This window comes from Rhinoraja longicauda, chromosome 33, assembly GCF_053455715.1.
Source record: "Rhinoraja longicauda isolate Sanriku21f chromosome 33, sRhiLon1.1, whole genome shotgun sequence".
Lineage (NCBI taxonomy): Eukaryota > Metazoa > Chordata > Chondrichthyes > Rajiformes > Arhynchobatidae > Rhinoraja > Rhinoraja longicauda.
The window spans coordinates 10,575,194-10,598,846 of record NC_135985.1 but is presented as its reverse complement, the minus strand read 5'-3'; the positions used below and the strand labels follow the sequence as shown (position 1 = coordinate 10,598,846).

The 23,653-nt window shown below is 39.4% G+C and overlaps 2 protein-coding genes across 5 annotated transcripts in view; both read right to left on the bottom strand.

Annotated features, from left to right (window-relative positions):
* LOC144609083 (cell migration-inducing and hyaluronan-binding protein-like) overlaps positions 1 to 23,653 on the bottom strand; it is a 151,286-nt gene that overhangs the window by 79,153 nt on the left and 48,480 nt on the right. Inside the window, exons 2-8 of one of the 2 annotated variants that reach the window (XM_078427454.1) lie at positions 19,275 to 19,459; positions 14,995 to 15,146; positions 10,639 to 10,776; positions 8,492 to 8,633; positions 5,466 to 5,702; positions 4,654 to 4,833; positions 88 to 158 (exon numbers count right to left, since the gene is read on the bottom strand). In XM_078427454.1, coding sequence (XP_078283580.1) covers positions 88 to 158; positions 4,654 to 4,833; positions 5,466 to 5,702; positions 8,492 to 8,633; positions 10,639 to 10,776; positions 14,995 to 15,067 — 841 coding nt within the window. In that variant the 5' untranslated portion in view covers positions 15,068 to 15,146; positions 19,275 to 19,459. The remainder of the gene's footprint in view (positions 1 to 87; positions 159 to 4,653; positions 4,834 to 5,465; positions 5,703 to 8,491; positions 8,634 to 10,638; positions 10,777 to 14,994; positions 15,147 to 19,274; positions 19,460 to 23,653) is intronic. The other variant, XM_078427453.1, reaches the window with a different exon arrangement.
* Positions 19,488 to 23,653, bottom strand: part of LOC144609082 (cell surface hyaluronidase CEMIP2-like) — an 82,589-nt gene continuing 78,423 nt past the window's right edge. For all 3 annotated transcript variants that reach the window (XM_078427448.1, XM_078427449.1, XM_078427452.1), the window contains one exon: positions 19,488 to 22,258. In XM_078427448.1, coding sequence (XP_078283574.1) covers positions 22,062 to 22,258 — 197 coding nt within the window. In that variant the 3' untranslated portion in view covers positions 19,488 to 22,061. The remainder of the gene's footprint in view (positions 22,259 to 23,653) is intronic.

Here is a 23,653-nt window from a genome sequence, read left to right as displayed (position 1 = left end):
ATTTGTGCCCTTTAATTGGCATGTATTAAATTGATTTCAACTGACGGTTCTTGCTGTAATTTGGTAAAGGTATATCTTCTTGGTTACCTTGATAAACAACATGATCCTCAGCAGAAGATTCAGGGGAACCTTTAACAGTGACAAAGCTCCAAGGATGCCTTTAAATTTAAATGGAAAGAACTTGCTGTTAGGGCAAACCTTGGACGGGCACAAATGCAACAGTGCATAAAACTGCAAAATATTCACGAGCATTGCAAACCAATCCTCTCAAAGAGGCTATAAAAATGATAATATCAGAACACAGCAAGTACAAAGTATCTGAACTGCATTAAAATCTGACCCATTTTCCAAATTTTAAACCACTGAGGTAGTAAATGAAAATCTGATGATTCCCATTAATTGACAGGTCTTTGTTGAGATTTATCTCTCTCTCTTGCAGTTTTATTTCTAGCCGTGAGCATCTCTTCTCCATCTAATCCACTCCCACGACAAAAACTAGTGAATTAAATTATTAAACATTACCAGTCCAGAGGCTGGGTCACAATAACCACATTACTTCCCCGATGATGTGATTATGGAGGTTTTGTCATTAACACATGTTGCATCTTCTTATCAAGCTGATTTGAAGTGTCACTGTGTACTCCACTCCAATTTGGACATTTTGTTTAACACCAAAGTAGAGATATACAGCACAGTGGCACTGAGGTAGAGTTGCAGCTTTGCAGTGCCAGAGACCCAGGTTTGATCCTGACTATGGCTGCTGTCTATATTGAGTTTGTACGTTCTCCCTGTGACCATGCAGGTTTTCTCCGGGTACTCCAGTTTCACCCCACTTTCAAAAGAAGTGCAGGTTTGTAGGTTAATTGGTTTCTGTAAATTGCCCCAAATGTGTAGGATGTGAAGCTGGAATAACATAGAACAGTCTGTAGGCGATTGTTGGGTTCCAGAGGAGGTAGTTGAGGCAGATGCTACAACAACAGGGATATGGGCCAAACACGGGCAGGTGGGACCTGTATAAATAGAGGGTCTTGGTCGACATGGGCAAGTTGGGCTGAAGGGCCCATTTTCGTGTTGTACGAGTCTATGACTAAAAGTCTTCTGAAAATTCAAACACACTGCATTCATTGTTTCTTCTTTATCAATGTTATTACACTGAAGTAGGGGTCCCACCAAAACATCATCTATCTATTTCTCTCCGCAGATGATGCCTGGCTCCTCCAGCAGTTTGTTTTAGCCCAAAATTATAAAGTATTTTCCAGACATATTAATGAATAGAAGGAAAGCTCGGAATAGGGACACTAAGGACGAGACAAGACATTAAACCCTATTCAACTGAGGCAGTAGTATAAAAAATATTTAGTAGCAAGACTGAGAAGGTTGACATGACATTGGAAGTTGAGATAAGCAAGGAGATAAGTGTACTTAACAAAGAAAACCTTAACCTATCATGCTCAGAGTAAAATTTCCATCTTGATAGATTGCATCCACGCATTTAATACCATCTCAAAAAGAGACTTCAAAAGCAATCCTACATTTCTAATAATTTATTAGAAAAAGGTGAAGAGCTAGACAGTGTTGTGGTATCTCATATGGTACCTATATGTAAGAAGTAGTCTGGACAGGGAGCAATGGAACAACTGCTTCAATATTAATAGCATGAAAAATATTGAAATTCCTACTAAAGGGGGGGAATAGAAAAATATCTAGGAAAAAAAATGATAGAAACAGACAGTATAAATTTAAAAAGGGGAAATCTTTCTTGATGGACTTAATTGTACTTTGTAGAGGAGGTGCATGTCATGGGCACGATGGGTGGTACAATGGTGCAGCATTAGAGTTGATGCCTTACAGCATCAGAGTTTGATCTTGACTGTGGGTGCTGTCTAAATGGGATTTATACGTTCTCCCCTTTAGGCTGTTTGTGTTTTCTCCGAGATCTTTGGTTTCCTCCCACACTCCAAAGACATACAGGTTTGTAGGTTAATTGACTTGGTATAAATGTAAAATTGTCCCCAGTGTGTGTTGGATAGTGTTAATGTGCGGGGACCGTAGATCCGTGCGGACTCGGTGGGCTGAAGAGCATGTTTCCACGCTGTATCTCTAAACTAAACTAAAGGTAACAGGGAAAGTAGAGAATGATAATGTAGTTCACCTAGTTTAGTTGGATTTTCAGAAGACCTTCAATAATGTCATAATGGACTAATAAATAATGTCAAGGCATAAGGAACTATAGATGCTGGAATCTTGAGCAAAACACGAGGCGTTGGAGGAACACAGCAGGTCAGGCAGCATCTGACAGATGCTGGCTGACCGGTAGAATTCCTTTAGCACTTTGTGGTTTGTAAGAAATAAGGTCAGTCTGTATCAAACTCTTATCCAAACTTAGCTGGAATGCTCTACACAGTTCTGGTCACTGTAATATAAAAATGATGTAGAGGCAGAAAAGATTTACAATTATAATACCAGAAACACTAAGGTATAAGCATAACGAATGATGACAAGCCGTGTTATTTTTTTTCTCTTGAGCAAAGAAAGCTGAGGGGTGAACGAACCGAGGTCTTTTAAATTATTTGGGTTTATTACAGTATATATGCTCAACACATCAACAACACATTTGGATAGGGACATGGATAGGAAATGTTTAGATGGATATGGGTCACACACGGGCAGGTTGGACTAGTGTAGATGGGGCACTGTGTTTAGCATCAGCAAGTTGGGTCAAAGGGCCAGTTTCCAAGCTGTATAGCTCCATGACTCTAAATGGGGTTGAATTAAATGTCATTATAGACAGTTATAGGAAACAAATGCTGGGGGCAAAATATTCTAGGCATAACATATCATGGTAACATATTCTGTTCTATTATATCAAAATATAATAGCCCGATTCCAAGCTTTCCTTCTATTCATTGATATATCTGGAAAATACTTTGTAATTTTGAGCAAGAAACAAACTGTTGGAGGAACTCGGAGTTAGGCAGCAGCTGTGGAGTGAAATGGATAGATGATCTTTTGAATTGGGGTCATTCTTGAAAGACTGTTCTCACTTGCGGGAAAGAATTATACCGGCAAACAACAGCAAATTGGCCCTGGCGATCTTGTGTCATTCATTCAATTGGGAGAATAAAAACCTGTGTGCAATTGTAGGAAATAATAAAGTCAGAGAATGGATATGGTTGTGTGCAGCCATGATCAGACTCCTGAAGACTGTGTTGCCTGTCTCAAAATCAAAACAAAGAAAACCACCGTTGCTGGAAATCTGAAATAAAAACAGAAACTGCTGGAAACAGTCAGCAGGTCTGGCAGCCACTACAGGCAAAGAAACAGAAATAAGTATCAAGTCTAAGACAAAGTTCTGATGAAGGGTCTTGTGTTTCTGTTCTAATGTTGGCTGACTGCTCGCCTCTTTGGGGAGGAGGAACTTGGGAGTATAAATTTATCCTCAAGGGAACCTGTGACATGGGTATAACAAAAAATGAGGTATGGGTGAAAAGTTAAGGAGCCCACACCAAATTAAAAAGCAGAATGTTAACTTGCATAAACAATTCTGTATTCAGTCCCTAGTGCAATCAAGGCAGCTTGTAATTCCATAATAATGTACGACCACTCAAGTTGAAATTGGAAACAAGCTGACAATGGCGGCAGTGGATACCCAGAAGACCACTCTCCACAGAAAGTGCCCCAACGGCGAGACGGAACACAAGCCGGCAATGGCGGTGGTGCTTACCCAGAAGGCCATGTGCTGCAGAAAGTGCCCTGGACGCAGCCAGACGCCACTGAGATAGTTAATACTCTTAGTGAGTTATTTGGGGCAGGGGATAGGGATGGTGATTCCGACTTAAGTAAAATCTGACTTATGTAAGGCTTCATGGAACGTAACCCTTGCGTGAATCGGGGAGTCATGTTCTGTAGGAGTACGGCCAGAAATGCATTGAGAATATTAATGGAGATTCTTATTCATAGATCCATTGAATTATACAAGTGATTCAAGTTTAATAGATTGCTAACAATTCAGATCTGGAAGGAAAATTAAATTGACATAAACTACATAAACAGGAGAGCTTAACTGTGAAAGAGCTAAAAGGAACAGACAGAGGTAATGTAGCGAGATAATGTTTGCAAGTTAACAGAAATATAGCACAAAATTAATTCAGAGAAATGTAATAATAATAATAATAATATATTCCTTTATTCGTCCCGCACCGGGGAAATTCTAGATGCAAAGCATTTAGATAACACACCTCTCAATATCTCGATGTGTTGAAGGGTGAGTTCGCCGAGGTGACAAATTTTGTTGCTATATATTTTAGTTCCACAACCATATCAAATTAATGGCCAGAGATGCTCGGGTTTATGGATGAACAAAACTCAGTAACTTAGATGGGTTTACCGCAAGGAAGAACTTGATTATTTTGCTATCACTGCCTATCAATGATTGCTGTTGAATACATCTTATCAGAATGAAATTGAGCATAATGGCAACATTAATGTTCCAAAATTTGAAAAATGGGGCTGATTACTGGCCTACAATCTGAATGTTTGGTGACTTTTTGCAAGTCAAGAGAGGCACTGAAGTTATCTAAGGAATCAATGTCTTTTATATTTCAGGTTTTCCTTTAACACCAAAATAAAAACTTAATATTTAAAAAGTTGTACCTGAACCCCAGGCGTCTGAAATACTTGCTGCCCAGCTTTGCAAACGCATTCCTGGCAAACTCATCCAGCTTCGTCGATCCTTCGTCATTCACAGCCACCGATATTATCAGGCCTTTCTTAACTCTGTCCAAGTACTCAGCAAGTCTCTTACTTTCATCTGTGCTTTTATACGTATCAAATCTGTTTTATTAAAAAAAACATAATTGAGCATTTGGATATTAAATTCATCAATCATACTGAGAGCAGATAAGAAACATGCACACGGAACTCTTGTTCATGGAATGGAAGCAGAAGCACACTAAACAATAAAACTAACAGATGCAGATCCAACCTGTGTATCAGAGCAGCAGGGGTAAAAAGTTCAATGCACCAATTTAAATAAGGTCATAAGTGATAGGAGTAGAACTAGGCCATTCAAGTATAAATTCATGTATAAAATCATGAGAGGAATAGATCAGGTAGATGCACATAGTCTCTTGCCCAGAGTAGGTGAATCGAGGACCAGAGGACATGGGTTTAAGGTGAAGGGGAAAAGATTTAATAGGAATCCGAGGGGTAACTTTTTCACACAAAAGTGTGGTGGGTGTATGGAACAAGCTGCCATAGTTGAGGCTTGGACTATCCCAAGATTTAAGAAACAGTTAGACAGGTACATTGACTGGACAGGTTTGGAGGGATATGGACCAAACGCGGGCAGGTGGGACAAGTGTAGCTGGGACATGTTGGCCGGTGTGGGCAAGTTGGGCCACAGGGCCTGTTTCCACACTGTACCACTGTATGACAACGTCTACTCCGCCTGTAGGAAATCATACCTGTCTGAATGGATCACATCTCCAAGCTGGTTAATGACATGAACAATGATGCCTCGGTGTCCCCAGCTTCTTTCAAAATAATAGCCGCCTTCTCTCATCCCACCAGGATGCAGGGTACTGTTCAAAAACGTCCAGGACATTTTATGAGCTCCATGAATTTCCAGTGTCCCTCCTCGACTAACACCAATATACTTCAGGCCAAAGTAGCTATGAATATTTTCCATTTCTTCATCAGATCTACAAACAAAACAGTAAATAATGATTTTTTTAAAACTGCAGATGCTGAAAATATGGAATAAAATCCTAACGACAAAACCCAGAGAAGGGAGGACAGTGATAATGTTTCAGGTCAATACTTCATCAGCTGATGAAGTCATTGAACTGAAAGAGTTTCTTTCTCCTCCCTTCTCAGGTGCTGCCTGGTCTGCTGAGTATTTCCAGTACTTTTCAGTGTTTTAATACGAATGAAACGTGTCAGGAATTAAACCGGCATCTGATAAAGTGTTGTTTAAATTTTCATTGACCATATGGGAGAGGCATTTCAGTAGGAGATAGGAATCTTTATTGGTCAGTTTTAAAAGCTATATACGTGCTGAGTTTCAGAATGGCGTCAATGGTAGGTCTTTGTGGTGGGTCACTTGAGCTTTAGCAAAATCATTTGTGGATAACTGCTGAATGAATCCAGAACATGCAAAACGTGTCACGAATCAGCATATATAATTTGATACTATGGCGAGTCCGAAACTTGTTAGTTGTAGACGAAGTTTATTGCAGCCGCAATACACGAATACAAAGTCAAAACAACAAGTTACAGGACAACCAATATAAACTTACTGTCTTCCTTGAAGACTTCGCCGAACTGGCTAAAACGGGCGCCAAACGCGCACCTGACATCGCTGGCCAATCAGCGATGTCGTTCCCTGGACCAATCCCCACGGTCGCGTTCCCACGTGACTTCGCTGGCCAATCCGAGGGTTCGACGACCTGGACCATTCTCTATGGTCGCTACAATACTATGTTCTTATTTTGGAGATCAACAATTCAACTGCAGCTTCTTTTAAACCTTTACAGCCCAGACATGCGATCACCAGCAGATAGTGTCCTCACCAGCGGTATTTAATTTTATTTATTTATCTTTTGGGATATGGCAAAGCTAGTAGCTTATTGCCCTTCAACGCCGAGGAGGACCTGGCACGGGGGAACCACCAAGAACTAAGAGGGACCACAACTGGAATGTGTTAAAAATGATTTGTGTAAAATGGAACACTTTGTAACTTTGCCCGTCATGTGGCGACTCTTTGCATACCTTGGGTACGCAAAACAAAGAATATCACCGTGACAATAAAATATCATTCATCATTCATTCACTTTTTAATATGCTGGAGGTCAGCACCTTCTTGAACTGCTGCAGTCCCTCTGATGAAAGTGCTCCCACAGTGTTCTTGGGAATAAAGGTCATGGATTTAGATACAGTTACGATGGAAGAAAGGTGTTATATATCCAAGTCAGATGTTATAAAACCCTGCAGCACTTGGTGTTCCTGTGTGACGAACAGGTTTGAAATGTTGTCCCAGTAGCCATGGTGAGTAACTTAGATAGTGGGGGATGTTTCCTCTTATGGGGGAATCTTGAACCAGGATCACTTTAATAATATGCTGTCACCCATTTAAGGCATAAATGGCCAAAAAAAAAGTTTTTTTTTCTATCAGCATCTCAAGTCCTTAATGAGCAGTGAAAGCAGACACTTTGAATATTTTTTAGACAGAAGCAGATAGTTTCTACTTCAAGGTCACTGTGGTTGGATTGGAAAACAAAGTCGAGATTGCAGATACTTTGTATTGAACGGTGAAGCAGGCTTGAAGAACAAGTGGCCTCTCACTGCTCCGAATTAATATGTGGGGAGTGCATTTTGTACACAGTACACATTAAAGCCATGGTGAGTTATTGGTAGATGGAATGAATGTATAAGATGGTGAATGGGGTATTGATCAAGGAGGTTAGTTGGATGCTGTTGAACAACCGAACTGCTGTTGTATAGATCAGGCAAGTGGAAAATATTTCATCAAACTCCTGCCTTATATGTTGTAGATGGCAAAAAGGCTTGGGATGTCAGTTGATGAACACCTCACTGTAAGAAAACAACTGCAGATGCTGGTACAAATCGAAGGTATTTATTCACAAAATGCTGGAGTAACTTAGCAGGTCAGGCAGCATCTCAGGAGAGAAGGAATGGGTGACGTTTCGGGTCGAGACCCTTCTTCAGACTGACATCAGTCTGAAGAAGGGTCTCGACCCGAAACGTCACCCATTCCTTCTCTCCTGAGATGCTGCCTGACCTGCTGAGTTACTCCAACATTTTGTGAATAAATACCTTGATCGACTGCAATGTCCAGGTTCAGGAATAGCTTCTTCTCTCCAGCCATTAGAAAAAAAACATAGAAAAAATAGGTGCAGGAGTAAGCCATTCGGCCCTTCGAGCCAACACCGCAATTCAATATGATCATGGGTGGTCATCTAAAATCAGTACCCCATTCTTGCTTTTCCCCCCATATCCCTTGATTCCTTTACCCCGAAGAGCTAAATCTAACATCAGGCTATTAAACACTACCACCTCAAATAAGCTCCGAACTGCATAGACTATTATTGCACTATTATTGTTGGTTTGTTTATTATGTGTATGTATGCTTGTGTGTGGGTGGATGGATATACACACACTGAACGTTTCTTTCCTCATTTATTATATTGTTGACAGTGTACTATGTTTACATATTCTGTTGTGCTGCTGCAAGTAATAATATCATTGTTCTATCCGGGACATATGACAATAAAACATTCTTGACTCTTGACTCAAAGTCAACCCCACAGAAGCGTGGAGCATTTTTAGGAGTTGGGTAGAGGTGTTTGATGATTAAGTACATATAAAATGGTGCAGTGTGCATGGCTCACTACATTCCCTTCCCTGCTCAACATGAAAAATGTGCTCAAGGCCAATTAATTCTGCAACATTAATCTTGAATTCTATTTACCTTCCATACAGAATGACGGTGACATCTCTTTGAAAGGGGCAGTCTTCACTTCCCACATGAAATTCCCCACCATCTTCAATCAGGATATTTCGTGTCCGAAGAACAATAGGATCTTTGCCACTGTCTGAAATGACTAGTTTGCCTTAAGAAGTTTAACAAAAAAGAGAATTTTATAGACTGTCACAAAACAAAAGAGGAGCCCGCCCTGCATGCATATATACTGGTACTCACAGCATTAAAACATTCACATCACTGGATGAGGCTATTCTCCCCTCTACTTCCATGCTAGCTAAACCATTGACGCCAGACTTTTGCCCACTTTGCAGTTCGTAGTATGTAGGCTTGTAGTTAATGACATCAGTACACATTTGAATTTTTTAGGATGTGCTGTAGATTTTGTTGGATTTTGTGAAACACACGTGTTCAGACTGCACGGGCAACCTTGAAGCTACTACTTCAATTCTGAATTCCGCCCCCTGCCTGACCTGTCTATCTGAAGCCTCCTGCACTGTTGCAACAATCCCAACATAAGCTTGGGAAGCAACACCTCATCTTCCATCTGGGAAACCTGCAGCCTTTGGGACTCAGCAATGGCAGATACAACTTCAGGTTATTTGCTTCCTCTGGCCATATTGGAACTGGCCATTTCTGCTCTACATTATCCATCAGTGATAATGGCCCAATGGTTCTTTCTTCATTAGCACAGCCTGGCCTGCTGGGCAGGTCTGACCTTCCAGAGTTTTATAAAGTTTTATACTTCTTTTCTTGAATTCTCACTCTCTGACTGCTGGCACCAATACATCAATATTTCCTCACATAAACAAGCAACTGCAGATGCTGGTTTATACCAAAGATGGACACGAGGTGCTGAAGTAACTCAGCAGATCAGGCAGCAGCTCTGGAGAAAATGGATGGGCGATGTTTCAGACCCTTCTGAAGAAGGGTCCCGACCCAAAATATCACCCATCCTTTTTCTTCAAAGATTATATATATATATATATATATATATATATATATATATTCCTTTATTTGTCCCACACTGGGGAAATTTGCAGTGTTACAGCGGCAGGCATGATGCCTGACCCGCCGAGTTACTCCAACACCTTGTCTAATTTTTTCCTTGCTACCTGACCTCACCCTATTGCAGTTATTCTCTCTGCCCTTCCTATTCCCCCTCACCTAACCTTCTCTGTAACTTCAAACCAATTTGTTTTTCTCGCTATCCTGTTTCTGACACAAGAGTCTTCGACCTGAAACGTTAACTTTTTTTCCCATTGATCCTACCTGATCTGTTGAGCGTTTTCGGCATTTGCTAGTATTAATTCGTGCTCTCTATTCTTGCACTACCTGTCCCTCTATAACATCTAAGGATCACCAATACCTCCCTAGGCTTGTATACACTGGAATTTAGACGGATGAGAGGGGATCTTATCGAAACGTATAAGATTATTAAGGGGTTGGACACGTTAGAGGCAGGAAACATGTTCCCAATGTTGGGGGAGTCCATGACAAGGGGCCACCGTTTAAGAATAAGGGGTAGGCCATTTAGAACGGGATGAGGAAAAACTTTCAGTCTGAGTTGTGAGTCTGTGGAATTCTCTGCCTCAGAAGGCAGTGGAGGCCAATTCTCTGAATGCATTCAAGAGAGAGCTAAATAGCGCTCTGAAGGATAGCGGAGTCAGGGGGTATGGGGAGAAGGCAGGAACGGGGTACTGATTGAGAATGATCAGCCATGATCACATTGAATGGCGGTGCTGGCTTAAAGGGCCGAATGGCCTATTCCTGCACCTATTGTCTATTGAAAGGGCCAAATAACTTGCTCAATTTCCGTTATCTTTAAAAAATATATTTTCACATTACGGCTTCGGGGAATCCAATTGCATAAATGTTCAACAAATAGGATCGGTTTACTCAATCTAAGTTTCCTTTGATTATCAAATTAACAATATTAACTATATACTGATGGAGCAATGGTTTTATTGTTTCATACAAACCAACGCTCGATTATATGGGTCATATAAAAGATAAAACCAGGTTACATTTCTATTGACCAAGGTTAATTGAAACTTTAAGTGAATTGTCTTTCTTCCTGAGAAAAGAAACTAAATTTGCTTCAAACTTCTCAAATAACAATTGCCAAGATTTACCTCCATCAAAGATATGAATAGAATTGACTGTTGCTGAAGATGATAGAAGTAGTTTCCGATTGCGTCCAATGTGGGCACGATGTTCCTTGTTATGTCCAGGGTTCCACATTTGGAGATCTGGATCCTGGTCAGGGCAAGCTTACAACATAGAACAGATTATCCTCAGTACATAACATTTGCCCTTAGTGCAGATCCCATTGTTATCATCCACAATATCATCACTCTCAAAACTGAACCCCCCACACTCAATATAGAACTACCATTCTCAATGTGTAACAATGGTTTCATTATCTGTGTGAGAAATTAGGTTTAGGTTTATTATTGTCATGTGTACACTTAAAAATGTTTATTTTGCATGCTATCCTGTCATGTCAAATAATACTATACGCAAATACAATCAAGTTAAACTCAAGTAACAATAGACAATAGACAATAGGTGCAGGAGTAGGCCATTCAGCCCTTCACAAAATATAGTCACAAAACGCTGACAGCATCTCTGGAGAAAAGGGATAGGTGACATTTTGGGTCAAGATCCTTCTTCAGACCATGTAACAATAAGATAAGAGGATAGGTCAGACAGCATTTGTTATGTCTGATCCTAGGTTAATCACTGATCACTTTTCTTAGGATATTTTGGTTCACAGAATTGCTTAAAACAGTTTTTGAGCTTGCAATGTCAGATATAATTGATAAAATTATCTAACTTAATAAAATATTCTACTGGACAGGATGAACAGCGTGAGGGAACAATATAACAAGCCATTAAAAAGAAGAGATTTAATGGCAGGAAATTCTAATGGCAGGAATGTGAAACAGTGAATGGATTTACCAAGTTACAAGTAAATCCTTCACATTTCTATAAGAAAGCCACCCCCTCCTTTGTGCCTTCCTCATTTTCCCTCCTTTGACAAGGACACTCTTCTGGAATGCCTTTACCAAGTCATAGAATCATAGCATCATACAGCACAGAAACAAGCCCTTTGGCTCAACTTGCCCATGCCAACCAAGATGCCCTATCTACAGTTGACCCACCTGCCTGCATTTGTCTCATGTCCCTCTCAAACTTTCCTATCCATGCATCTGTCCAAATGTTTTTTAAACATTGTTATAATTCCTGCCTCAACTACTGCCTCTGGCAGCTCATTTCATATCCCCACCACCCTCTGTGAGAAAAGAATTGCCCCTCAGGTTCCCACTAAATCGTTCCCTTCTCATCTTAAACCTATATCCTCAGGTTCTAGTGTACCTGGGTAAGAGACTCTGTGCATTCATCCCATTTATTTCCCTCATGATTTTGTACACCTCTATAAGATCAGCCAGTGCGACGGAACTGGTTTTTGTTTAAAAGAAGAGCTTTTGAAACACCATTAAAACCACAGGGCAGTTAAGATAATAGGTGAATTGTGTAAAATGGGATTAATAAGGGTGCCCACCGGTCGGTAGAGATGTGTTGAGGCGAATGGGCTACTTTTAGGCAATGTGATCCAACATCTTCAACAATTTGTACTAGTGAATCTGGGGATTGTGGGATTTCCAAAAGTTTGAGTTGACATTTTGCAGAGGATTAGGACATCTAAGTTTGCCCGAGTTGTTATCTGTCCCAATGCAAAAATAGCAAGTGTGTGAGTCTATAGATATGATTTTAATCATTCACCCACTCTGTTAAAATGTTTCTCTGGCCCAGATTTCCTCTATTCTCATTTATCAAAGTAATATTTCTATGTAAATTTTCAGCAAAAAGCTTGTTATGTTTCAAGTTATTTTAGTTTATAATCCGGTTAGGAGTGGTAGCAAGGCAACAATCATATCCAAATACGTATATTAACAGGAAGCCATTTGGTCAATTGAGATAATGCCAACTCTTTGAAATTATTATCCAATTAGACTATTCCTTTGATCTTTCCCCATGACTGAGCAAACCCTTTCCAACTATTTATCATATTCCCTATTCAAATAAAAATAGTGTTGTTCCCACAGTGGCAATAACAGCTTACGAAAGAATGCGTGCTATGCCTTCATGGCTTCAACACATTGCAAAATGCTTACATGGTGTATGATCGAAGCGTTGTTTCTGAAATGGACTGAAATAACTGGATGATATTTGCAATGTTTTGCACAAGCTTAGTCACTGATTTCTTACGACATTTTGGCATACAGTGGTTTTAAAACAAATTTAAACACAGCAAGTACCACATTAAATGAAAAGAAAATGCATTTGAGGATAATTTGAAATAAAAATATAAAATACTGAAAACAATCAGCAGCTTAGGCAGTGTCTATAGAAAGAGAAACAGATAATATTTCAGATCTGAGATCCTTCTTCAGAACTGGGAAAGGGCAAGTATTCTACAAATGGCAATGAGATAAATGACTGACAATGCTTTGGGTTCCTTTCATCATTTAAAAGATCATTTGATGCATCGGTTTAATAGCTCATCCAAAAGGACAATGTTTCCAGCAGAGTATTCACCTTTCACTGGATTTTTAAAACAATGACAAGTGAGAGTCTTTGTTAGCCATTTTTAGTTGTGGGCTAGGTGAAAACGAGTTGTATGTAACTCATTTTCATCTAGCCCACAGCTAACAATGCTTATTTCCTTTATCATCATTACTTTTTTGCATATCTTTCATTCATTTGTTCTATATCTCCTTTCTCACCATCTATATATCTCGTTTCCCTTTCCCCTGACTCTCAGTCTGAAGGAGGGTCTTGACCCGAAACGTCACCTATTCGTGTTCTCCAGAGATGCTGCCTGACCCGCTGAGTTACTCCAGCTTTTTGTGTCTATCCTCAACAAATTGAATTGGCCACAATTAATTCCTTTTCAAGATCAATGCCAAGTTTTCTATTCACAATTCCTTTGAATCCTAAACAGTTAAGGTGGCCGTAACCCCCGATATATCAGTTCCTAAATGTTCAGGCCACACATAAAATACTGAGAGTTCTTGACAGAGTGGATGTGGAGAGGATATTTCCTCTTGTGGGAGAATCTAAAACAAGGAATCACTAATTAAAAATACAAATCAAAGATATTTATTCACAAAATGCTGGAGTAACTCAGCAGGTCAGGCAGCATCTCGGGAGAGAAGGAATGGAAATACAAGGTCACCTATTTAGAGATGAGATGAAATACTTTCTTCTTAAATGATCATGAGTCTTTTGGTCTTTTCCTCAGGGTGGTGGAAGCAGAGACTTTGCATATTTCTAAGGCAAAAGTAGATGAATTCTTGATAATCAATGGAGTGAAATATTGGCAGGTGTACACAGGAATGCAAAGCTAAGATCACAATGAAATCAGTCACAATCCTATACTATGGCATAGGAGGTTCACACGATCCATGTGGTGTACTCCTGTTTCTAGTTCTTATGTTCCCAGGTGTACTTAGTATGGATCTTCCTTCTCAAGCAAATATAGACAATCTCTTTTTCTTCAGTGTTGTGCAACAAACCCTATGCCCCAAACAGAAATACAACATCATTGCCACCACTGCCCAGAATGATGCAAAAATATCAGCAATGTCTGATAGACACTAAGTTAAACCACAGCTGTAGCTTTCTCCAAGGCCAGAGATCTCTCTTGCATGGTGTCTAGATATGTTGCTGCTCAGAGAGCTGGAGATAGGTGTGTGGATCACTTGGATGACAGTGAGCTTCTTCCATCCTTTCAACCTTGGGGGTCTTGATGAGCTGGCCTATTTCCATTATCTGCTCTGCAACCCTGGTTCATGTAGCACATCTAACAGGACCACCACAGAAACACCCACAGCAAGAAATTGCCAAGTGCAGAAATAGCAATTGTGGCAGGATGTTCTGCAACTGATTGCATAACTATGCAACCGTTATGTAAAAGGTTATTCCCTTTATCATGTACCTGTATCTGTATACTGTGAATGACTCGATTGTAATCATGTATTGTCTTTCCGCTGACTGGTTAGTAGGCAACAAAAACTTTTCACTGTACCTCGGTACACATGACAATAAACTAAACAAAAAAAAATTGTGCAGTTGCAATAAGTCCTGCAGATGCACGTTTCTCTGCAAGTGGCCAATGATTTTAGTGAAGCAGAAAGTTGCAATCCAATTTCCCCAGGCGGCACTCAAAGAGCATTACATGATGAATGGTAGCATGAAATGTCCAATTGCACTACAGGCATAGTGACCAGAAGTGATTGGTTACATTTCCCAAACTGTGCAATTCTTGAAGATTACCCACATTCGTGTGTGATTTCCTCCTAAAAGCATCAATTTTCTTGCCATGTAACTTTCAAAACTGGCATAAAAAAAAAATTCTCAGCAATTTATCTTACGTATTAGTAATTTAACATTTACACTGAATATCTCAATGGAACACATACCTGCAAATAACATGGTGAGGTTTAGTGTTAGCAGCCACCCAATGTACCAGAACAGGTCTGTTATCATCATCATCGTTATATTTCTCCTGCTTCCACAAGCCGTTGAATGTCTGGTTGTATGCTGGATGTATCTGTTGTTCACGGCCAAACCTCTGTATGAAAACAATTAAAAAATCATGAGTTTAAAAGTAGACACATGATTTTTAATGCCCATTTCAGCTGCATTGATCGTCGGGAAATATTTATCTACAATTCTACTAGGCCGAGAAAGTGGCGGTAAGTTGGCTGAGTGATTCTTAATTCCATCACTGAAAGTGAGCCCAGCAGCAGTACATTTTGTAACCAACGACAGACAAGATATTAAACTATCATCTTCAAATTCAGGCCTCGCATGGGCAATGCAGATAAATTACACACCTCACAGCTTTAGAAACATCTTTAGCAACAGCAATAATTCAAAGTTGAATACACCTAATTTTAAAGAGCAAGGTCTCAACTTGTTGCTCTGGTAAAAACCCAGCTGCTTTTTCTCAAGGCACTGGTTTCCCTGCAGTTCTGGCATGGTTTGGAAGTTAAGTTGTTGACGCCACACATTTTATTCAGATAAGATCACTCATTCTGTTCCTCGGAACCACTAATTCAGAAGTTCATCTCTAAAATAGGAAATATTCACTCTGGCTTCATGCTGAGGATAGACAGGATGGCAACATTATTTGTTCTGTACTTATGGAATTCACTGGCCTTATTAGTCATGGAGGCAGATTCAATCGTAGAACTCAAAAGGGATCAGGGCAAGGAACTGAAAGGAAATTATTTTGGTGATAAAAACATTAAAGATAAACGAATCATGCTGAAGTACATTGTATAGACCGAAGGACTGTACAATAACTTGGAGAAAAAAAATAATCGAGAAATGACGTACATATATGCCATCATTCTCACAATTTAAGTAGTCCTTAAAACAGTTTTATTAAAAACAAATCACAACCCTCAAAACCACAATGTCAGATCCATCAGAATCAGCAATTCAACATTTATGGAGACTAAGAACAACACTAAAGCCATGATAGACACAAAATACTGGATTAAGTCAGCGGGTTAGGCAGCATCTCTGGAGAACATGGACACATGACCTTTTAGGTTGGGATCCTTCTTCAGACCCGATCCAAACTATCCATGTTCTCCACAGGTGCTGCCTGACCTGCTAAGTTACTTCAACATTGTGTGTATGTCTTTGGTACCAGCATCTGCAGTTCCTTTTTATTATATAGTGAAGTCCATGTGTAACTCTACAAGTTGGGTGTGACCCACAATGTCTCTTACTGGATTGAATTGCTGAAAATGTATTAATCTGCACTTTTGGTTTAGTTTAGAGATACAGCATTGAAACAGGCTCCTTGGCCCACCGAGTCTGCTCCAACTAGCGATCACCCTTACACGAGTTCTACCTTGCACACTAGGAAAAATTTACAGAAGCCAATTAACCTACAAACCTGTACATCTTTGGAATGTGGGAGGAAACAGGAGCACCCAGAGGAAACCCAAGCGGTCACAGGGAGAATGTACAAACTCCATGCAGACAGCACCCGTAGTCAGGATCGAAACGGGGTCTCTGGGGCTGGAAAGCAGCAATTCCACCGCTTCACTACTATGCTGCCCTGAATTCACAGATCTGGGTCCCCAATAGGTTTGACAGTTAACACACTAAATTTGCCTAAGAATCAGCTAAACCCAGTTTAAAGGGCAGCATGATTCCAACTGCAGGTTAGATTTCGTGCAACTTAAGTTTCTACAATTCATTTGCACCACTTTTTGAAAGCAGTACATTTCGTAAGCAACTACGGACAGATCCATATCTACAACCCAGAAACACTGCTGAAATTACCTGGGCAGGATACGGAAAACCTCTCATGTAGGTCTTCCCATGCCCCAGATGGACTGCAGCAGAAGGCAAAAGTTTATCCCACTGATAAAGCTGCCGTTTAAATGTATTATATTTGTTAAAAATTACCAAAAACAAAGTAAATATTTTTTGAATAATTTAAACATATCACTTCTAATTTAATGTTTGCAATAATTTTGAGCAAAGTGATGAAAAAATCTGAACTTCCCCTTTGCCTTCTTGCAGGGTTAAAACCTTCTTTGAAAAGCCAAGGAGACTCAGATCATATAAGACAGGTGGTTTTTTTTTCTTGCACAGCGAGCCACAAAAACTGAATTGTGATCCCCAGTGAGCAGGGTGCCTCTTGTGGACTCCAGGCAACATTGGAGTATGGTGACCGGTTTGGCCCCTTTAAATCTTTCAATTGAGAACCTGGTTCTCAGAATGGCAATGGCACAGCATGATCGGTGGAAATTTACACTATTGATTCCAATCCAAGTGCTTCTCAGCTCCCACTTTCTCCACAAAGCCTTTCAAATACTTTCCTTTCCATTCCTTGCCCCACTCCCAATTGAATCTACCTCCATGACTATCAAGGGCAGTGAATTCCATAAGAACATAGATAGCAAGAGTAGACCATTCTTTTCCTTCTTTAATACCCTCGTACGATATATCTTTTATCCTGTAACTGTACACTGTGGACGGCTTTGTATAGTTACGAATGGTCTTTTCGCTGACTGGACAGAATGCGACAGAAAGCTTTTCATTGTACCTCGGTACATGTGACAATAAAAAAACTAAATTGCCACTCAGCAAGATCATGGCCACTCTTTTACTTTACCACCACATTCTTGCACTAATCCCATATTGTTTTGATTCCCTTAACATTCAAAAATGTGTTGGGCTTGGATATGGTCCACTGACTGAGACCCTGTGGCCCTTTTTGTTATAGAATTCACTACTCTTAATAATGACATTTTTTCTCATAGCACAAAAAAAATTGCCTTAAGAACTCAGTCAGTCAACCAACTTTTGTGGAATGAGAAATTGTGATTAATGTTTCTCATTAGGGTCTGTCCTCAAAATTCCTAGATAATATTGTTTCAGATTACTGTATCTGCAATTTTGTGTTGTCCAAATTTCTTCTCATCGTTGTCCTGAATGGCTAGCTCTTCAGTTTGAAATGCCCCACCCTAGCTAAGGAAAATATGTTTCTCAATCTAGCTGGTTAAATCCCACAAGTTAATTCCCTCTACAGATGCTGCCGGACCAGCTGAGTTCCTCCAGCGGTTTGTTTTTTGCTCAAGCCCCATAAAAATTGTGTACATTTTAATGAAATTACCTAGAATAAATAGCTTGCCAATAAAATAGCATAATGAACATTGTGGGCCAAAAGTATTTTTGTGCTGGAAAACTCCATTTACTCTTCTAAACTGGAAGATTTAGGAGCAGTCTACCTAATCTCTCCTTACCCAACAAACCCACCTACCCCGGACTTAATTCGGGTGAACCTTTTGCTGCACTTTCTATTCTTCCTAAGGTTAGGAAACCAGACCTGTACACAATATTGCTGAAGTGAGCTCAATGGGTATTTCACAATTGGAAAGTTAAAACACTGCTGATGCTGAAAATCTGAAATACAAATGTGCTGTAAAAACCTAACAGGTCGGGCAGCATCTGTGAAGACAGAAACAGAGTTAGTGTTTCAGATTTGTGGGTTTTTAAATCAAAGTTATAATTTGAGCAAGGAGATTTTCCTCTTCCAGACCCTAACAATTGCTTAGTTAAAAGATTCCCCCCCCCATGTTAGTTTTGGTTCTTCTGCCAGTCACCACAATTTTATATTTCTCTCTGCTTAACCATTCAACTAATTTTTATGATTCTGAACACTTTCAAGCTTCGTCATAATCTTATTTGTGCCAAAGAGAATGTTTCCTGCTTCTCCGCTCCATCCATAATAAACATTTCAATTTTGGATGTTAATAACTTTTACACTATTAGGCATTTAAAAAAAAAATTAAACTTATAAAGGAAACAATGAGAGTAGTTATGCATAGTATAAAAATGATCTCCATTTACTTAACATTGTTATTGACAGTTGATGGACCAGACATTAATACAAATACTTTGATAATAAGTATATTTGCAAGTGCACACAATTACCAATCTGAACGTTACAGTATTAGCAGATATGTTTAAAGTAAATCTTAAACACTTTCTAAATTGCTGCCTAATTGTTTTGGTTATTTCAGATTTTGCATTCAGCACCAAACTTGGGCATTTAAGAAGAGAAACTTGGGCAAATTTCCCTAAACACTATAACAAATTTGAGGCACATTTGCATTTGATTCATGAAAAGCAGAAATTTTAACCAAGAATCTTAAAATATATAAAGTACCTTTTACTTCAGAGCAATAAAAATGGAAAGTGGATACTTAGCCAATGAGGGGAACATTAGGAAAGGTGACCAAGAGCTTCAGCAGGGATAAGTTTTAAATGGAAGGCAGGAAGATGGAGAGGTTGTTGGGTTGAGGGAGCTCGATGAAGGGCATGCTTGGGGTCCTTTGTAAGTTGAAGCAGATTCTGAGAATAGAGAGAGAGAGAGAGAGGGAGAGAGGGAGAGAGAGAGAAGACCATGAATGGATGTAAACACTGGGATGAAAATCTTAAATTTATGTTGGTGATTGATTGGGGGGAAAGCAGGCAGGCAAGGCCAGGAAAGGATTTTCATTTTATCTGAAGGAACATCTCAAGTCAGAGAATGGACATTTGTTACAGAAATTATCAGCAGTGTAATAAGCATCAATTATTTTGCTCAAAATTAAATTCTAAAACTATTTGGGATATACTTCAGGAAATACCACTAATATTATACAAATGGTTGAAAATTATCACAGTAAAAATGAACATTTAGTAGGCATTGGAAGAATCTAAACTTGATTGTACAATACGAAAGTATTCAACTTGAAACTTGGTTTATAAGATATAGGGATACTGTTAGTCTGTGAACTCACATGAAACAGATTTTTATGAGGCCCTTAACAGATTTCATACTACACTTCAGATCAACTTCCAAGTTGCAATGAATCTGGCCAATGGTATCTACAGTGACTTGTTGAACTCCAATAGATTTTCTAGAGAATGCATCATTTACTTTTTCTCTTGCCCAAGGTTCTCATTATAGTTTTCAGTCTCTAAAATTGGAGTCAGAGTCACAAACACTGCATGGAAATTGGTTCTTCCGCACCATCAAGTCCAGGCCGACAATCACTTACACCAGTCCTGCACTGATTTCATTTATATTCTCTTCACACTCACATCAACTTACCCACATTGTTCTACTTAAGCACTAGGAACTATTTAGTGGCCAATTAACTGACCAACACACATATCTTGGTGATGACTGGAGGAAACTGGAGCACTTTTGGGGAAAGCCATGTAGCCATGGAGAATGTGCAAACTCCATATTGGCAGCACTGACGGTCAGGAATGGTGAAACTTTTGCACACAAATATTTACAGATCTTAAAGACTTAGGATTTTTGTTTATATATTAGTGTGGTTCCCAAAAGCACAATTGGAGCCTTAATCTCCAAAAGACCTATCTTTCAATAGGAAACTTTTATTCAATCTCAAAACACTAATAAATCTAACATTTTCTGACAGTATCATTTTGTATAACTTGGGGAAAAAATTCCCTTTGTTAACCTCATGGAAATTATTGCCTGCAATGTACAAAACGTCAGTGTGCTTGCTAGCCTCTTGCTTTCAGGTTGCTACTTTGAGCATGAAGTCACTGGGACCTGATTGGAACCACAGCTCAAAGATGTGCGGGTTTGTAGGTTAAAAGTACATCGGTAAATGATAGAAACTGAGAGGAGTTGATGAGGAGGGGAGAATGATAAATGGGATTCATTTAGAATTGGTAAGAACGGGTGGTTATTAGATGGCACAGACTCCGTGGGCTGAATGGCCTGTTTTCATGCTGTTTCATTCCATGATTCTATGAGGTGCTACAGTAGCACCTTAGGGTCCAAGTCCACAGCTCCCTGAAAATGGCAACCTAAATAAAAGGAGTGGTAAAGAAGCAGATGTTATGCTTGCTCTCTTTTGGTTGGGATTGGGTACAAGAGTAAAGGAGATAAATAAAGATATAAATTGCTGGAGTAACTCAGTAAAACCGAGTAGTGAACAAAAATTATGAACCAAGCTTCTTTTCTGTAAATAAATCTGGTACACAATTAGTTTCTACTGAGGCAAGCTACAAATTTAACTCAACACTTAATTTAATTTATGTAATTCATATAAATGTTTTTCAGCTTTAAATATGTCTTCTGTGTTCAAGGCACAGCTTTAATGATAACTTTATAATCTACATCATCCAAAGATGCAAGTCTGAAAGGTGACTGACAGCAGAAAAAGCTCCATATACAAAATGCTAATGGTAACATTCATGCTGCATATACTACAGTTGTATTGGTTCTGCATTACAATTCCATACAGTACACCCAATCTTTTTATCTCATCACTATAAACCCAGCTAGTTTTCAAATGAATCTTTAAGAAGTTCTGTTTGCAGGAACCATGCTTAATGCAAATTTTAAAAGATATATACAATAAATTATAGATGCATACTGCATGCATACTTTTCATTTTACATCAGATGTCATGAATGCCAACAGGATTTCATTATTATAAACCACTGGCATTTTGGGTACCACTAACAAGTTTTGAGATATATGAACAGTTCCACTTTTCATAATTTCCACCACTATCGTGAACATTTCAAGATTTATTCCCATATACTTGGGGATTTTTAAAAAAAAGCGCAAAACTGAGCATTTTTGTAGTTGAATGCTAGAAAGTACATCAAGTCCCCAATGATCAACAAGCACACGAATACATCTTATTTTGTTTGTATATCACAGAACTGCGTTTGTCCAATTTATGGAAACTGTTCATTCCTGAGAATGCAAGTCACTTTCCATCTGCAGGTGCAAGAAACTATGAGTAACAAAAATATGGAATGCTCTTCTCCACAGTCAAGCGTTATTACTTCAAGTTAATTTACCTTTAAGTAAAACCATTTACTCACTGCTCATGTACATAATATTTATTTAAAGAAATGATACAAAAATTGTTAGCATGTGAACAAATTCTCTCCCTTCCTTGTCATTAGTTATAAATTAGAATGGAGATATTAAGTCTTGAAACAACTTTAAATCTTTCCGATTTTCCTTCAGTTTTCCAGGGCAGCCGTATTCACGTAGTTTCAATGGGACATACTGCTGCAAGGAGGCAGCCAGCTGCCCAACACTGTGGCTTATAATTTTAATCCATGCTGGTTTCAGCTGGCCCTTGAATCCTAACAGAACAAAACTTCCTAAAATCAAAAAGGAACAATTTATCATTAAGTTCGGTCTTTCCATATTCGGATGTCTCTACATAATTAAACAAATGCAGTGCTTAGTATTTGTAATTCTTACTTTGAAAAAATACTGTACAAAGCAATATTTAAAAAATATATATGAACTAAAAATCTATGAACAAAGCTGTAAGTTTAAGAAAAGAAAGGCAAAAGGGAACAATTTAGTGGCTCATGGAATGCATTATAAATCTTTTACCCAAATAGACAATAGACAATAGGTGCAGGAGGAGGCCATTCGGCCCTTCGAACCAGCACCGCCATTCAATGTGATCATGGCTGATCATTCTCAATCAGTACCCCGTTCCTGCCTTCTCCCCATACCACCTGACTTCGCTATCCTTAAGAGCTCTATCTAGCTCTCTCTTGAATGCATTCAGGAGAATTGGCCTCCACTGCCTTCTGAGGCAGAGAATTTCACAGATTCACAACTCTCTGACTGCAAAAAGTTTTTCCTTTGGATTGTTAAATATCTATATTGAGCAGCAGAGGAGATTTCAGAAGAGTGAGCAAAAGAACGAGGTTATATGCCTGGACGTAATAAAACATTTATTCCTCTCTTCACAGCATCCAACTGGTCTCTTAAAAGATTCCAGATTTTCATTCTCCTACACACAGCCAATGGTTGATATTAATTGGTCTGATGTGCTTCCAAATGCCATCCCTCGATGCTGTGATTGGAGCCCTTCCAAAACTATGAATTGATGGGTGTTTATAACTGATAAATGATCAATTAAAGGTAGCAACAGGCCATTTAAAGTTCAAATACCTCTTTGATTTTAAACAAGTGAAAAGTATTGAATTAGCCGGCCTCCATCAGTACTGTAGGGGAATGTAATTGGTAATCAAATGTTGACATAGTGTGTGTGGAGGACCTATAGTCCAGGCTGCAATCCTGGAATCGTATCTGCTTAACCATTTTTTATCTATTGTTATAAGCCAACGTGCAATACTCTTTGGTGGACACAAAATGTTGGAGTAACTCAGCGGGACAGGCTGAGGAGAGGAATGGGTGACGTTTCAGGTTGAGACCCTTCTTCAGACTGATGTCAGGGGAGTGGGCAGGACAGAGATAGAATGTAGTCAGAGAGTAAGACTGGTGGGAGAACTGGGAAGGGGAGGGGATGGAGAGAGAGAGAGAGGGAAAGCAAGGGCTATTTGAAGTTAGAGAAGTCAATGTACATACCGCTGGGGTGTAAGCTTCCCAAGCAAAATATGAAGTGCTGTTCCTTCAATTTGCGCTGGGCCTCACTCCTGCAATGGAGGAGGCCCAGGACAGAAAGGCCGGATTGGGAATGGGAGTTAAAGTGCTGAGCAGAAACCGGTGGAGATGGGAAGATGTGGCCAGTAGTG